This window comes from Stegastes partitus, unplaced genomic scaffold, assembly GCF_000690725.1.
Source record: "Stegastes partitus isolate 25-593 unplaced genomic scaffold, Stegastes_partitus-1.0.2 Scaffold263, whole genome shotgun sequence".
Classification (NCBI taxonomy): domain Eukaryota; kingdom Metazoa; phylum Chordata; class Actinopteri; family Pomacentridae; genus Stegastes; species Stegastes partitus.
In genome coordinates this window covers 331429-349273 of record NW_007577994.1, presented here as the reverse complement: position 1 = coordinate 349273, position 17845 = coordinate 331429, and the positions used below count along the sequence as shown (strand labels likewise).

General features: G+C 41.8%; 1 protein-coding gene across 2 annotated transcripts in view; it reads left to right on the top strand.

The window, feature by feature from the left end:
* The window catches only part of ppp3cb (protein phosphatase 3, catalytic subunit, beta isozyme), a 36415-nt gene extending 21561 nt beyond the window's left edge, over positions 1–14854 (top strand). The window contains exons 5-14 of one of the 2 annotated variants that reach the window (XM_008282194.1): positions 1422–1567; positions 4277–4416; positions 5690–5767; positions 7423–7517; positions 8199–8324; positions 9292–9369; positions 9496–9580; positions 9865–9962; positions 10996–11043; positions 14480–14854. In XM_008282194.1, the coding sequence (XP_008280416.1) occupies positions 1422–1567; positions 4277–4416; positions 5690–5767; positions 7423–7517; positions 8199–8324; positions 9292–9369; positions 9496–9580; positions 9865–9962; positions 10996–11043; positions 14480–14658 (1073 nt within the window). In that variant the 3' untranslated portion in view covers positions 14659–14854. The remainder of the gene's footprint in view (positions 1–1421; positions 1568–4276; positions 4417–5689; positions 5768–7422; positions 7518–8198; positions 8325–9291; positions 9370–9495; positions 9581–9864; positions 9963–10995; positions 11044–14479) is intronic. The other variant, XM_008282195.1, reaches the window with a different exon arrangement.
* The last annotated feature ends 2991 nt before the right edge of the window (positions 14855–17845 follow it).

Sequence of the window (17845 nt, the reverse complement as noted above, 5' to 3'; positions counted from 1 at the left end):
CCGTCCTTTCCCACACTGCCGTCTTTTCCTCCCTCCCCCAGCCTCTCTCTCTCTCTCTATCCGACTCCTCCGCCAGTGAGTTTCGGCGTCCTGTCCGAGAGTGGGTGATTAGCAGCAAATTAATTTGGCCCTTAATGATTGGCTCAGGGACTTACTCCTCTGTGTCTGATTGGCCAAGGGACGAGGAAGCTAATTTCCCCTGGTGCTCATGGCGAATAGTAGTCGCCCTCAATTACCATCTGCTGTGTGTGTGTGCGTGTGTGCGAGTGTGTACACCACAAGTGTGTTACTGCATGCGTGTCTTCATAAATGTTTGAGTGTGTGTGTGTGGAAGAAGCTGACAACTGGTGGACTGGCAATAATGAGCTCTTGCTCTACACAAGGCAGATGGAGAGGTTGACAAACACTCCTCGCTGTCACACACACACAGAAATGCTGGCTACTGTACACCGCTACTCCACAACACTGGCTTTGATTCGTGTTCGTGTCCTCACACTTTGCCTTCTCCTTCCCCGTGCCTCTCCCCTCCTCCCTCCTCATCTCCTCTCTTAACCTCTCCTCCTTCTCCTGTCTCCTCCCATCAATCTCTTTTATGAAATTATCATTCTTCTCTTCTCGCCTCCATCCTTCCCTGCACGCTCTTTGTCTAAAAAGCACCTTCTCTCTTCTTCTTCTTCTTCTTCTATCTCTCTCCTCCGATCTCCTTTCAGCTATTTTAGTCCTGTGATACTGTTTTGTGTCAGATGTATTGTCATGCCCATGTGTGAAATGTACTTTAAAAGATGCTGCTTGTTGGATGTCGTTATTGATATTCCTGCCAAATCAAAGCAGTTTTTCATAAAGCAAAAAAAATTCAGCGCCTCTACGCTTATATTTGGGTCAGATTCTTTTCACTGGAAACACAATCTATGCATCCATATGCCGCCTATAAGAATAATATTTTTATGAATAACAATAATAATATGATACACACTGTAATATCCATTTCCTCTTTTTTTCAGTGCCATTTGTAAATCAAAATCCAACATCATCAGAGAGGAGAGAAACAGGTCATATGGGAGTGTTGGAGAAGAGATGGCCGCATAAATTAATAACGCGTTATGTGAAAAGCCTACATGTTAGCGCCTTTACACCCAAGTGAACTAAATTATGTTTTTAGCTGAACCGTACGAGTCTGTTTGAAGCCTTCAGATGACTGAGTTCGTCAGATCTGTCCGCGTAAAGGCTGCATGTTTGTTTTTTTTCTTCGCATTCCTTGTTGCAGTGTGTTTGTGTGCGATATGTAGACATGGCACTCCCAGTGACAGGGACTGACTGTACATTTGCAGCGGTGGTGGCTGTTCAAAGCATGTCAAAACACACTCAGGCGCTACTTTTGTCTCAAGCCTTGAAATTTCTCTTCCCTCTTCTCCAACCTCCAGGTAAGATCAAGTACTCAGAACAGGTGTATGACTCCTGCATGGAGGCGTTTGATTGCCTGCCCCTGGCAGCCCTGATGAACCAGCAGTTCCTGTGTGTGCATGGGGGGCTTTCACCAGAGATCCACACGCTGGACGACATCAAGAAGGTACGATGAGACCCACACACACATGCATACAAATTTGCATGAACAGTACTGGCCTAGAATCTGAGAATCCCATTTTTGACATGTGTTCATCGCTTAAAAATATAAATATATTTTAGCATTTATACAATTTTCCTTTATAGTAGTTACAAATCTCACTAAACACAGCTCTGCACTTTGGTTTGACCGTGCAGAAGATGTCATCTGGAAACAGCAAGGCAGCTACAACAAGAGCCATGACGAGCCTTAACACTAAAACTAAATTAAACTATTGATTTTTCTGCCTGTAGGGAAAACGAAAAAAGATGGAAATGTCAGCTTGAGGAAATTCTATTGTACTTTTTTATTCTACATAACTAAATTACACTTTAGTTAAATCCAGACACACCAGTTTGAACATTATGAAATCCTTAATTCACTCCAGAGAACCCCCCATAGCCTTCTTAACCATTAAACATCACTAATATGCACACATAGATACACTGACTTCAGCCTTGAGGCCAGCTTGACTGCTAGCATCACTGCTACTGAATGCTAAAGGCTGTTTTATGTTGTATAATGCTAAATATTGCCGTTATTGTTTAGTTAAGAAATTATCTGCTTTGTTAATATGTCCATCTTTCTAAAGTGTCAGTTATTATTTGTGGTTACTGTATTTATCCAAATGGTTAGCAGCCTGCTACGCTATGCTCGGGGACGACTGCAGCCATAAATGTGCTCTTGCACCAGCGCTGCCACTAGTCTGCTGTTAGTCTGACTTATTGGATGTAGACTGTAGCTATAAACTTGGCACTTTTCAAAATTCCATTCACGACAGTAAAGAAAGACAACTAGTATCCCTCTGCCATGTCGAAAAGTTTGGATCGTGCAAAAAAGCAGACCTGCTTGGTTCTTTCAGTAAATTAGCAGTTTTATTAACAGTATTTGCCTCCCTGTGTGCAAATCACCGAAACTGTTCCATCACAGTTTTTCAGAGGCACCATCACTGCATTCTGGGCTTAGCACATCCCAGGACAGTTGTGATTGGTTTACAGAAACACAGAGGAGGAAGAGCCAGTCAGACATGTCAGACTATGCGAGACTACTGCCTTATCAACACTCTCCATTTCAATGCCTGCTGCTTCCTCCACATCACAAACTCTTCTTGTTGCTGTCCATGTCTGGCAAAATTTACCTTCTACCCAGTAACGGACCCAGTGAAAGACAACCTGTTAAATTATATTTCTGACCAAACTCGAAGTGCAGTCTTTCCTCTTGAACGTCTCTTCTATGGCCAAAAACCAACTCCTTTTTTTAGGTTTAAATCACTGGGAAAGAAAAGTACAGCAGCATCTTTTTTGAATTACAGTAAAAAAAAGGACGGTACATCCTTGGCTGCTTTTAGACACTGCAAGGTTTGCACCATGACTGAAAAAAGCAGTTTTCACTATTTTTGATCTGACACCATATTATGAAAAAAGACAACTAGTTAAACTTTTACCAAATGTAGCTAGCTTAGTGTCAGTGCTGATTTGCCAAAAAGGAGTTTTGTGAAACTGGATTCGACTGCTCTTCCTCAGTGACTCAGATCTGTGTCTCAGTAAACTGAGTTAGAATTACAAGTACTACAATGTATTGCATAATATATGGAAATACGACTAATGATATGATTCTAAATCAACTTCTTAAAACAATCGCTGAAGTTGAGCAATTGAAATGCAGATATAAGCAATTTAAATTCAGCTTCAAGTGGCTCATATGCTTATAGGTTACTGAAATGTCAATGTGGAGTATTTAATGTATTAAATTGTATTTACTGACTTACACAATTTACAAAGGCTCATGCATATAAGCAAAAATGGTGATGCCATTCCTTGATATAATAATATAATTCCTTGTACCATGAACAGTAAATAATCACAGGTTATTGTTTTAAATAAGCTAGCTGATTTGGAGAAAAAAGCCGTCTCGCTGTAGGTATTGCAATAAGCCCCAGCATCCCTATATGATCACCTAAAGCCATTGTGTTGATTTTTACAATGTAGGTAAATATAGCCTTTGTTGGCTAAAATAATCAGCTTACAAGCGCCCAAAATAAAGTTACTACACGTCACACAGTTTGTCTCAACTTAACAGTTTCTATAGTCACTGCTCTTCCATTCAAAGGGAAGAATGTACTGTATGGAATATATTTTCTAGGAAAAAGAACAACATAAACATAACATGCGACAGGCTTACGCGCAGCTTTCAAACACGCAAACATACACAAACTCTATTTATGCTGTACAAGAGCATGTCCTCGAAATTATTCCACTAGAAACTAATGGATACTCCACCGAAGGAAGCCTGCATGTATGTATACAGCTCACAGTACTACAGAATACAAAGGCACACACATGAACACAGAGACAGGAGAACACACACTTCCTCATCTAATGGCAGTGTTTCCATGGTGAATCTGCTGGTGTGACATCTTCTCCCTCCTGTGTGGTGAGGGTTGCCATGGAGATGCTCCGCTCTGACAGTATGTGTTTGTGTGTGTGTGTGTGCATTTGTGTGCTGTGTGTTTGCTTTTCTTTCTTTCTCCTGATTTATACTATATGTGTGCTTGTGTGCGGTTTACACGTCGGAAAAACTGTGTGCATTATATACATTTCTGGATGCTTGCTTTATGTGATCATTTCTGTTTCTGTGAGCTCATGCCTCTGTGTGTGTGTTTGTTGTATGTCCTAGTTGGACCGGTTCAAGGAGCCTCCGGCGTTTGGGCCCATGTGCGACCTGTTGTGGGCCGACCCCCTGGAAGACTTTGGCAATGAGAAGACCCAGGAATACTTTGGCCACAACACAGTCAGAGGGTGCTCCTATTTCTACAGGTACAGCGGGACAAAATTACGACTCGCAGTGTTGCTACCAACAAAAAGGAAATGTTACATAAGAGTCCTGACAGATTGTTGTAGAAGAAAATCAACTTGAATGAGATTGAATATAATCCTGTAGCACTGGAGCGGCAGATCACTACGTGTATGAATGTCAGGGATATGAAGTAACCTAATATTCAAACAAGCGTGTGACTGAATGCAATATTCAGAGATGACAAAATACACGGCAGGAACAATATTCCTTAAAAATTGCCAGCTGAAACCGAAACAAGTTTTCAAATGTGCTCCTGCGTGTGTGCTTTTCTGGGCTCAGTCAATGTGTTTTAATGATCTCGGTGTCCTGTGGGCGCCTGGCGTTCGCAGGATGTGACACTCATCTACAAATCAGGAATCTAATAAGTTTTAGGTGGACTTCAGGCTATTGGTTTGGGATGTGGGTAAAGGGAAAGAGAGATGCTTCCTGCATGGCTACACCACATCCAAGATCCACTAACAATCACTGGGATTTGTACCAGAGACAGAAAATCTTGGCCAGTTCAGACACACACATCGAGAGAGTACGAGCAAACACATAAACACAGCGCGTTCACAAGCACACACACACAGTTCAGTTTCAGCATGAAACGATATCCCACAATCCCCAGGGAGATTGCACGGTTCTGTTGCTATGACGACTGGCTACTCCTGCCAGATATGTAGTGATATTAAGATACAGTGAGAGAAGGAGGGAGAGCAACATAGGAGGAGGGTGGTGATGGCGATGGCGGCGGCAGCGGTGGTGGTGGTGGTAGGGGAGAAGATGAAAGATGGAAATAAAAATAAATAATAAAAATGGAGGCATGGAAAAGGCGAGGAGCTGCAGCTGAAAGACAGATGGAGAGTTGGTGTGGCCACAATTGCGCTCTTCGTGTGCAGAAGTCGGTGTTATGACATGTTGTCTGTGGCAAACACACTGATTTTCTATGTTTGGGAGACACAGCATCAACCAACCAACTAGTGTACACTAAGCCCCAAAGGCAGCCATGAGCCCGGCTCAGGCCTGAGGTCCTCACTGACGCCCCCTGCTGATGGCATTCAGACATTACAGCAGAAAACAAGAGGCCGACTCATCACCCACTGCTACACTTTAAATACTTCCATCTGTTTTATGGTTTACAGCAGCCTTGATTTTACAGACAGTGTTTGCTGTGCAAAGTGTCTTTTCCTGCTTCTCATTTCTGATGCATTCACTCTCACATGTGTTGTCTTTCTCTCTTTCTGCTTCCAGTTACCCAGCAGTGTGCGAGTTCTTACAGACCAACAACCTGCTGTCAATCATCAGAGCGCATGAAGCACAGGATGCTGGGTAAGCTGACCGACTGTCGCGGCTCAGTCCTCATCTCGGCTTAAACCGAGAGCACCATTTCATTTAATGGCTTACCTTGACATTTCGTGTTTTGACTTTCTTTGTCAGTAAATGGGCACATTACAGGAAAAGAGCTTCCACAGTTTTCCTCCTGTCATCCCTATACCGTGTTATTAGCTTTGTTGGAGTTTGTCTGACTGGGCCGGAACAAAATTCAGGATAACTAACTCACCTTTTAGAAAACAACACAGGAAGAGCCATAGAAGGTTTGTACTACTTGTCTAAATAAAACAGTGAGGACAATTTTCTGACCCACAAATCCATTCCTGGCATCTGTTATCCCAGTGAAAATCCTCTAGATGTAATGCAGCAATTAAGGCAGCGCTACTCTGAGTGTCTGTGCTGTGCTGCCGTTTGAACCCATTAACAATATTTTGTCTCTCATGCAGAGGGGTAGTCTGGGTAATCGTCCAGGGATCTTGCCAAAGAACGGTCAAAAGACACTGTTTGAGTAGATTCTGTACCTGTAACAAGTAGTCAATGTATACATGACATGCTGTGTGTTCATTTACAACTGCAGGTGTATCATCAAGAACGGTGACTTTGCATAATGAAATAACCGGCAGCGTAGAAATGAAACTGAGCAGGTTTCAACTTGAAATGTGGAAAAAATAAATTACACTCACTGCTGTCACTGCTAAAAAAAAAACCAACAACAACCTTGATTGATGATTGTGCTGTTGGCACACACAACCCTCTCACACCACAATTCACAAACAAAGTCGGGGACACGCTCACAGGTTACTAACGCTTCGGGATTCTCTTTATGAAGTTTATTGGCATCTACGTTCTAAAGCTGCAGTTCTTGTTCCATTTACAGTTAATATAAAACAGTTACATTTATTTCATTTGTTGCATACCAACTGAAACTACAACATTCAGCCTGTGTAGAGCTGTGAAACAGACCAATCAGGGACTGTTTGATACTGAGCCATTAGTTTGCTTTCATTCGATTGGCTCGTGGTCAGACACAGTGTATGGTGGCCAGCTATGGACAAACAAGCAAAGACCAAAACAAGAACCGGCGTTGTGCTGATAACATTTGACAACTGAAACGAAAGATATCAGTGTAATAATTAAAAAGCCAACCATTTCTGCTGGACATCAAGATTATACTTGCAAATAAAACATTTTTGATTACTGATGAATCAGTTCATTCTGCAAGAACCCAGCCAGTAGTGGCTGTTGGTGCAGATGAATTATGTCTTTTTGTGTTCATTTTCATGTCCAATTTTGTAAGGTTCATTAAACGCTTTAAACTAATTGTACACACAGTTGTTTTGATTGTGTTTATGCCGATAGATGTGGGTCTAAAAATCAAAATTTTAACTCTCTGCTGTCTTCACTCAAACACTGGAAGCTTTCAGTACTGTACTCATCTGCTCTTGTTCTTTGTCTTATGATTTTCCCCATCATGCCACAGACTCTGTTCTATTTCCATTCTGTTTGTTTTTAAGTGTGTGGCTGTCTCGCCTTCAACGAGTCCCTGTCTGGTTTTAAAGACCTCTGAAGCAAATCTTCAGTTTTCATATACAATGTGCCGTCTCGTTTGAGTAGCTGTAACGTGGGCGGCTTGTTTGTCTCTCTTTCCTCAGGTACCGTATGTACAGGAAGAGTCAGACTACAGGTTTCCCCTCCCTCATCACCATCTTCTCTGCTCCAAACTACCTAGATGTCTACAACAACAAAGGTCTGGCACCTACACGCACAAACACGCATAGATATTCTATAAAAAGCTGAAGTGCGAGAACTGAGAGAGTTATTTTGCACTGAAGAGTATATTAGTCCTAATCCTAAAAGGGACACTTAAAACATCTGTTGAGGACTTTGGTTTATATGCATAGAGCACATCTTTAAGAGAAAACACAAAAAATAATGTTCTTCGTCTATTATACAGAAACTATAAAAAGTATTCACCTCCCTTGGAAGTTTCCTCTTTATTGCTCTCTGAGGACATTGAATGTCTCAAGTGATTGTAGTTTTAAAACACCTGTATCTGGAAGGTCCATTCATGGTGCATTAGTATTCCTGGATATGACACTACCAAGAAGACAAAAGACCACTTTAAACAACTCCATAAAAAGGTTATTAAAAAGCATAAGTTAGAGAATGGATACAAGGAAATTTCCAAGTCACTGACTAGCCACTAGAGTACAGTTAAATCCATCAGTAGGAAATTAAAGGATATGGCACATGTGTAAATCTGCCTACAGCAGACCAACCTCAAAAACTGACTGTGCAAGAAAGAGACGAGTGAGGGAGGCCACCAATACACCTATGACTCCTCTGAAGGAGTAACTATGGGGGAATATTGTTGTCTTCTGTCTGAACAAGGATGAAAATACTCATCTCTGCATGTGTGTGTGTCTAGCGGCGGTGCTGAAATACGAGAACAACGTGATGAACATCCGTCAGTTCAACTGCTCTCCTCACCCCTACTGGCTGCCCAACTTCATGGACGTCTTCACATGGTCGCTGCCGTTCGTGGGAGAAAAGGGTACCAGTCGCATACAGCAACATCAGAATGAAAATGTCATAAAGTCCTGTTCAGCGATGTTGTGATGATTACAGATATAAGCCCGGCTCGGACAGACTGTGGAGCTGTAAAGGGCTCTAGAATGATAAAACCAGCTTTTGGGGCTGACAGGATTTAGTGAAACATGATAGATTTTAACAGTGACAGTCTGATCAGATGAACAAAGTTTGAGTGTTTTAAAGCTTCAGTTGGAAGACTGAACCGAAAACACTAAATGAAGAGAACATGATACAAAAACCTACATGCAAGCTTCAGGAAACTCTAAGAGGTGATGAAACTCAATCCACATCTATCAAGCCATGATATCTGATCCACGCAAAAAAAAAATCCTGAAAACAAAAATGATTGAAAGAAACCCAGAAGAGCTTCACAATTCAGCTATACATAATTCACCGTCTTTTTACATGTTTGACTACTTATTTTCTGCCATGTGTAACGTGCTGAGAGAAAAATCTCCAAGCTTGCATGTATAGTGATGAGTATAGTGTCAGACTGGGCCACAGCACAGGATAGAATATTTGATCTCTATCTGACAAAGGCAAGTAACTATATCATATTTTTTCTCCTTAAGCCTTTATTTAAACTTTTTGTGACTTTTTTCCCCACAGCTGACAGCATAACACATTGTAGCACGGTGCTAGTAACACTAATGATGGCTCATGTCCTATTGCAGAGGCAGAGGTCTACATGCTGTCAAATACATCAATAATTTACAGTTACTCTTGTTAGGAATGCAGTAATTAGTTAGTTGTCTCAACTAAGTGCACTAATTAACAAATAGGTTTAAAGTACAAAACAATCTATATACATGTCTTAGTTTATGATTTACCTTTCGAGAAAGATCCTATTCAGGTACTTAAAAACTGACGTGTAACCAGAGTTCAGCAAGCGTCACCCCTGGTTACATGTGTGTCTGTTTTCTCTGCAGTAACTGAGATGCTGGTCAACGTTCTGAGTATCTGCTCTGACGACGAACTCATGAACGACGGAGACGAGATCTACGATGGTAAGAAGCAGCCAACGCTGATGTTAAAGTCAGCAGCTTTAAACCCGAATAAATACATGTCGGTGATTACAGATGAATGATATTTTGAACATTTTGTTTACGAGTTTGTGCCTGATTCTTTTACAGCCAGTGCAGCAGCAGCGAGGAAAGAGGTGATCAAAAACAAGATTCGAGCGATTGGGAAGATGGCCAAAATGTTCTCTGTTCTACGGTGGGTTGACTTCCAGTTCTGTGTGCGCACAGGATGCCTGTAAATACTCTATGTCCTTTAACTTCTGCAGAAATCAGCTGTCAACACATCCCCTTCCTTTTTTAACTGGCGTTCTGGGTTCAGTATTTTAACCCACAGGCATGTTTTTCTGCGTGTTTGCAGGTGCTCAAAGTGGGGAAGTGTGTAATTCTCTGTAATTCTCTCTTTATCACCTGCTTTCTCTTTTTTTTTTTATCCACCAACATCTGTCCTGCACACGCATGCTGTCTCTGGCTGTTTCTCAGGGAGGAGAGTGAGAACGTGTTGACCCTGAAGGGACTGACCCCGACAGGCATGCTGCCCAGCGGAGTGCTGTCTGGTGGCAAACAGACCCTGCAGAGTGGTGAGTGTTTCACACAATCACACACTCTCCAACTTAATCCTGAACACACCGTCAGACACAGATATTATAAAAGAAAAAAAAGCACAAGAACACACAGACAGTTTAAATATGTGCTTTGGATCATCCTTCGGTTCCTTCCTGCCCTCTCTCCTCCTCCTCCTCTCTCCTCCTCTACTGCTGTTTTTTTCTCCTCTCATCCTTCTGCCTCACTGACTCACTTATTCTCTTCACCTCACCTCAACAGCGCTGAGGATACTAACAGCCTGCTGGATGTGTGTGAGCGTGAGAGAGAGACTGAGAGCCAGAGAATGACAGAAAGTACGGGGCAGTAGTACAAATACTTCCAGACAGAGAGGACACAGAGCTGAACTGTATGTGTGTGTGCGAGTGAACGCTAACACCAGCTAATGCTAACACCAGGTGCCTTGGTCTCAGTGCTGCTCTGACGGCCTCACATGTTAAAAGCCTGAAACATGCCCCTGACTCTGACAATTTGCAAGCATCATGTGCACCCGTTTGTACCAGTGTCTGCCAACAGAAACTGTAGTTAATGTTTAAACTGCATTGACCAAACTAAAACGTGTAGACAAAAAGATATCAAGATATAAATATTTTGGGGGCAAAGTTAAAGGCCCCCAGCTGTTGAGGTTTACAGTTCACGGTCCTTATAAGCCAACGTGACGCCTCATATCATGTTTTGAGAGGTCAATATAACCCATTTAAAGTCACTCTTCAACCTACTTCATTTTTCATGAACGTTCTTTTGTTTGGTTTTGGATCAACCCAAGTACGGGCAAAACTTTTTTTTCCAACCAGTGTTTTGGATCCTGGAGGCTCCTCAGTGAGCTACGGTCACCCATACACTCCTTCTTTGCATCCTGAAGCAAAGATGATTATCTACACAGAAGCATGTTTCAGCCTTCACTCCGTTTTCCTTCTCCTCCTTCTTTCTTTGTATTTCATCTTCTCTCTCGGACTCTGTCATCTTCTCTTCCTGTCCTTCTTTCTTTCTCTTCTTTTGCCCATCCTTCAGCTACCATTGAGGCCATAGAAGCTATCGAGACAGTTAAGGACGCAGAAGGTAAAATACCACTCATTCCACTGTGTGTATGTGTGCGTGTGTGTATGTATGTGTGTGTGTGTGTGTATGTGTGTGTGTGTGTGTGTGTGTGTGTGTAGGTGTGTGTGCGCGTGTGTGTATGTGTGTGCACATCGTGCACATGTGCGTGTGTGAGTGTGTGTGTGTGTGTGTGTGTGTGTGTGTGTGCAGCATGGCTGCGCTCCCAGCAACCCATGCTCATAAGGTCATAGATTTTTCCTACCCACGATGCACTGAGCTCTTCTAACTGCATCAGCGCTCACAACAAAGCCTTAAACCGCCGCACGCTGAAGCCACCACATTAAAATACACTAACATACACAAACTTTTCTTTTTCCTTCTCTTGGGAAACAGGAGACACCACTACAACTTTTTCCCCATAAGCACACAAACATCTACTTACAGATGCAACACACAACACACAAAGCATTTTCTTCACGCACACACAGGAGAAGAGCGGGGCTGTGGGTGGGAGTGGGTGTTGTAAAGGTGGGCAGGGTCACTCAAACCTATTATAGACTGCAGTGTGTTAGTCTTTTCTCTATGTTTCATAGGCACTGTAGTTCTGTAAAAGAAGAACATGCAATCAATCTGTTTCTCTACAAGCCAGAGCAGAACACGAACCCCTGAGATGATGAAAAGAAATAAATGCAATGAGCTAAAGAAATATCTGAAATAATTCTACAAACCAAACGTTTGAACTTTTATCTTTGTTAAAACTAAGCTTTTCACTGAGCCTCCTTCAGTGAATGTGACCGAAGCACAAGCTCTGGTGGGATCAGGTGACGTGTGTCAGATCTGTGCTTCTGTCATGTGTGACACGTGAATTCACTGTCGAAGGCTGGTAAAAGCTACCGCTGTGTTTGGAGTATTTTACCACAGACATGTGTCTTTTTGAAGACACATGTCTGTGGAATGAATTCCCTGCTTTAAAACCTGTATAAAGAAAAAGAACATGGATTTGGCATGTGTATACATTTAATTGGCCTACTCATGTCAGGGCAGGTCTGCCTGGTTCTTCTGTGCTACTGAACAGATTGTGGTCATGGCGTTTGTGTTGAGTGTAGTGTAGTATACTGTGTGTGCACAGGCTTACAGTAGATATTAGTCTGCACGCTTTAGTTAACCGTATCCTTCTGTGTTCGTACCTCTAGTGCTGTCTTTGGCTTACCTGAAGTACAGTCCATAATTTGTTTACGCAAATAAATTATGGGTATCACTTGTGCTATGTTTTCCTGTTACATAATATGTTTCGTAGCTGGTTGTCAGACGTCCGCTGTGTAACACAGTGGCATATTGTATTTGTAGCTGTATGTGTGCAAAGGTAATGTGACAGTTGCCGTTGTTCAAACATGATGTTGGTCTCTCCAGACACACCTCCTTATTGGTACAGGAGCATCTGCTGACACAGAGACCACATCAAGCTGATGTGAACGTTGTATAATGATTACTTGTTTTAGCTAAATTGATTCTGATGTTGAAAAGGTAAAGAAGTAGCCCTAATTCTCATCTGTTGCTTCACTTTGCATCCAGTCTGACTCGTAGGATGTAGTTTGTAGATATAAGCCAGCGATTGGCCGAGCATTTCACACCGCTTTCTCCTCCCCTTACACTTTCTACATGGTACAGGTTTCAGAATTGATTTCACAACTACAAATGACAAATTACAGCAACTTACATGGTAAAAAATCTTCCCAGATGTTTGAATCAATAAGGCAGGCCTGTTTGGTTGTTTTGGTGACTTAGTCACTTGAAAGACAGCTCTTGCATCCCTGCAAGCAAACGTTCCATCAAAACATTCCACAGTTGCTATTTTCAGGGGACACCATCGCTGCATCCTGGGCTTAGCTCCACTTAAGATGATTGTATTTGGTTTACAGAGGCCCAAACAAGCGAGTGTTTTTTCACATATAGCAGAATGATAGTGAGGTGCAGTCAGACCCTTCTATACAGTGCTGGAGAATGTAATTTCTTCACTTCCAGCTAACTCATCAATGCAAGTTACATTGCTTCCCATAAATCCACAAATTGTCAACACAGAGTTAGTGAATTGGTTAGCTTTAAAGATTTCTGGAAGGCAAATATTTTGACTATAGATGGAACCAGGCTCCATATAAAGCTGAGCTAGCAGCAGCAAGTGCTTGTTTCATGTTTAATGTACAGACGTGAAGAATACATCAATCATTTCATCTAACTATCTGCAAAGAAGTATGTTACTTAAATGTTGAACTACTACAAGGCTAATTTTGCATTCAGTGTATCTCAGAAGTGGGTAGTCAGACGTTGAAATTACGCCATTTTCGCTCTGTGATAATACAATACACAAAGCAGGACAAAAAAACATGGCTACCTCCAGGTTTGCTTTGTGAACAGACATGCAGTTCACAAAACTTCAGAGACAGAAGAGTTTAAAACAAGCTAACTAAAAACAAAACAAAATATTAAAGCTGGGGTGAATAATATTTTTGACACAATTGAGCAAATCTCTCAAAAATCTAACTCTCGTCACAGTTTGGAAATTTTTAAGTTTCTAGTTGCCACTGAATTCAGCATAATCATCATTGCTGTGACGAGTAATTGGAACTGCATGGTCTAAAATGGTGGAGTGCCCCTTTAATTAAGAAACATCTTATAGTGCAGCAGCATGTTATTCATAGAGTACATACACTGAGAAAGGACAAAGCTGTCCATTATCATAAATCTAACCAGACTTACAATGGACTCCAAAGGAAGCAGCATCAGAGAAATAAAAAAACCTGACACTTGACCTTTGTCGTTACCTTTCATTTCTGAGTGCCGACTATTAAATCTTATGGTAAAATGGTAACCTCCAGCTAAAATTGTTTTGAACAAACGGCTGACTGTCAAGAACTCCTCACTGAGGTGAAAGATGTTTTAAGGACGACCGCTTCTGTGCAGCTGTGCTTCCATATTCCGTGTCTCATAATGGCTTATCTACCAGGTGTCTCAGACTACTGATCTAGGATCAAGGCCAGGTTGCACTGACTGTGTGAGCCACACAGACAAACTAATCCTAGCTCAGCATTCAGACAACAGATGAACACTGGCTCATTTGTGTGGATATTAATGTAGATGTGAACATAAGAGAACTTTGTTTATCCAAACCTAACGTGACCTTCAGCTGAGTGGCGCACAATCAGGATCAAAATTATCTACATGTTCTTTCCGGTGCCTGGCAATGAAAGCATTTCGAAGGTAAATTAAACCAGAAAGAATGCTTTGGAAGAACTCACTAAGTAAATAAAAGGTGGTTTGGAATTTCAATTTTGGTGCTCTGAGTATTTCAATCAAAGTGCCAAGGGGGTTTGGATACACAAGATTCTACCAAATATTTTGATAAGTATTAACTCTGTGTGCACGTATGTGTGTTTGTGTGTGTGCCTGCCTGTCTCTGCAGCCATCCGAGGCTTCTCCCCACAGCATCGGATCAGCAGTTTCGAGGAGGCCAAAGGTCTGGACCGAATCAACGAGAGGATGCCGCCAAGACGCGATGCTGTCAACAGCGTGGGCCTGTCGATGGGCCGCATGAACATGGGGGAGCCCAATGGGACCGACAGCAACAGCAATATACAGTGATGGACGTCTACTCCCACATGCCCCGACACATACCTGCAGTTACAACACTGATGTGGTACCATATTTATAGATACGTGTACATAGGCATATATACACAAGGAAAACGCAGCGCACACACAGACACAGTATTTCGTACACTAAATAGGCTACAGACAACATAACACGCACACACATGCAATCACACACTCACACACACACACACAATTACTTTCCTCTTTCCCGTTACCCTCAGCTGTTATGTAAAGGCATGAGCGTACCTGGACTTTACCACCAAAGGCTGAATCTCTTCACTGAACTGATCGGCCCCATTTAGAGAACTACAACTCCCATGTACCTGCACAACAACAACAACAACAACAACAACAACAACAGGAGAGAGCCTCCAAAAACACTCCCCATGCAAAACAGGAGGAGCTGCTGTTCACCTTGTATGTCGGGGATCACCAGTGGGTTGACAGTGTCAGCATGACGTGCCTGTGTTGGTGGTGTGTGTTGTTTGGGGCGGGGTCACGTGTTTGCACGGGGAGAGGGTGGCAATCAGGCGGCTGGGGCATTTACCATTCGTATGCTTCTTTTTCCTGTTTGCGTCCCAGAGAAGAAAGTGGAACCAGTTGATTTTATAGAGTTGTGGATATGCCTGCCTGCGTGCGTGCACATGCTTCAACATGTAAAGTGTCCGTGCGGTTGTATTTGGGGAAAAAAAAAAAAAGTTTTTTTGTTTTTTTTTGTTTGCGAGCAGCTGGGCAACAGCGAATAAAAATTTTGACGTGCGGTGCGGTGGCTTTTCTGTCAGCGAGAGATGTGCAGAGATAATCTCAGCTGCAGTCTAATCTGAGCCCTCGCTGTCCTTTTCTTTTGCGGAGGAGTTTCCCGTTTGCTTTTGTAGCACTACACCGCACGCACTCTCCACTTCAAGTCAAGTGGAGGAGTCCCCCACCCTCTTCTTAAAACTCTGGTCCCTGGCCAGCTCGAAAACATTTGAAGTGTTTTTCCCAACCTGTTGCGTGTAAATAGGATACATAGAGAGGTTTTATTGCACATCTGATGCATACGGTCACAGGATGCAAGATGCAGTATAGCAGAAGTAGGATGCTTTATGTACGTGAGGGAGCCGGGGGGAGTTAAAATGTGAAGTCATGCTCTATTCATCCTCTTTCTACATCCTCCTTTCTTCCCGTGTTGGCTGTCGACTACCAAACAGCAGCAATGGCCGGGAATCTCTGGCCTAAAGAGCAGGAAATGATATTTCACAGAGACTCTTCTGGTGAAGGCAGCAGCCAAGACAACAAGAAGAAGTCAGATGAAAAAGGTCTTTGTAAAGCATTTATATTAACGCATCAGTGCATGCAGAGTTAAGTTCTTTGATAATAATGTGAAGATTATATTTGTGCTCTGTGTTTCACTATGGTAGGAAATTTTTTCTTCTTGTTTTTCTGGCTAATATAAATGAACTGAGGTATAATGACTCATTTATTTTGTACATAATGTTAATTTTATTTATTTTTTGTATTCATTTTGTGTTATTTTTTTTTTTGTTTTTTTTTTTCATTTTCTTTTCTTCTTCTTTTTCACAACCCGTGTTTCCAGTTTCTTTTCGATGCTGTACAGAATGACAGTACGCTTCTATTCAAAGTGTCAAGTCCACGTTCTCTCCTCTCTTCTTTGTCGATGTACAGGAGTTGTTTTTAATGATAAATATGAATAACGATAAACAAATATTAAACTAGCATTGATGAATGACCATACTATATACAAAGGCACAGGCATTCAGGCAGCCAAAAGCATGATTGCATGGTTAAAATTTGCGCTGTTCAAGGCAAAAAGCAGCAGACACATTTTAACAGAAGAGCCGGTGTGTTGCCGTCACAATTTAAAGGAAAAAAGTGTACTCTCTCTGATCATTATTCTTGATGATTCCTCTTGTTATTTGATGATATTTATGATTCTATGATTATTATGATTCTATTTATTATGGACATTATTCTTAATATTTAAGCTCTCTCTCTCTGCTGGTTGCTCTTCATGTTGCGTTGCTCCTTGGTTGATCTTGTGCTTCTTTGGGAGAGGTGAACCCCCCTGGGAGACCCTGTGCCATAGAAATTGTGCCACGGTTCTGACTTTCTCTCTCTCTTTCTCTCTGTTTCTCAATCTCTCTCTATCTCTATCTCTCTTTCTCTCTCTTTCTGCTCTCTTTCTGTTTTGACTCCCCAGTCACTAACACTGTAAGCATGCCCCATGGGACGATCCACTTTTTTACTCTTGAATAAAATATGCATGAACCTTTGGTATGGATACTGAGCCTTTATTTCCTTACCAAGAAGTCTGGACAAACACGCACAAAGAAATGCAATTTAAAACTCCACCCTGATCAAAGTTAGTTTAATGAGAGGGAACTGTTATACAGCTGCCAAATCGCAAAGGATGTGACAAGTGAGTCAGGCCATAGTATCCTGCTCTACTTGTGTGTTTAGGTTGAAGAGATTACTCAATAAACATACGAATGATATTGAGCATGTCTGAGCAGCTCAAACACAGACTTATTTTTTTCCAGACGCTCTACATCATTTTAACAACATGAATGTGGAATTTGATTTGTTTCCAAGAGAAGCTACTAAGAGTTACTGAAATCCTGTAGTTTCGCTTTCACAGAAAAGGTTGGACAAAAGGGAAAGAGGTGGAAATAAAGCTTGAATGAATTACACAACAAGACATAAGTGTGTCGTCATACCGATCATGAGGTAACACTGTACAACATCGTACAGGAACTTATTGGAACCCATTGATCTTTTCTTGATAGCTTCATGCAATTAAGTCTTGTCAAATTCAAATTAATTCAACTTCAAATTTCCAGCTTTTCTTTTCAGACCACTTGAGACTGGAAAAACGTGAGCTGAGTGAGTAAAATGTTGTGTTGACTCAAATTATTAAAGGAACCAGAGGGTCTGTGTGCTTCTGGTTTTTCTTGTGTATTTTCTATATAACTCGGGCTGCATGTTTGGACTCGTCAGATTGCAAATGATCAAAACTGCCTACAGCACAACACTGTATTCAGTCGGTCATGCATAAAGACTGTCACATGTAGCCAAGAAAAACAACCCCTTCAAAGACAACTTGTGTAATTCCTTAATCGTAGCTCATCTTTATGTTTACTCCACAAATGTCCACAATGTTAGCAGGAGTTGCCTGG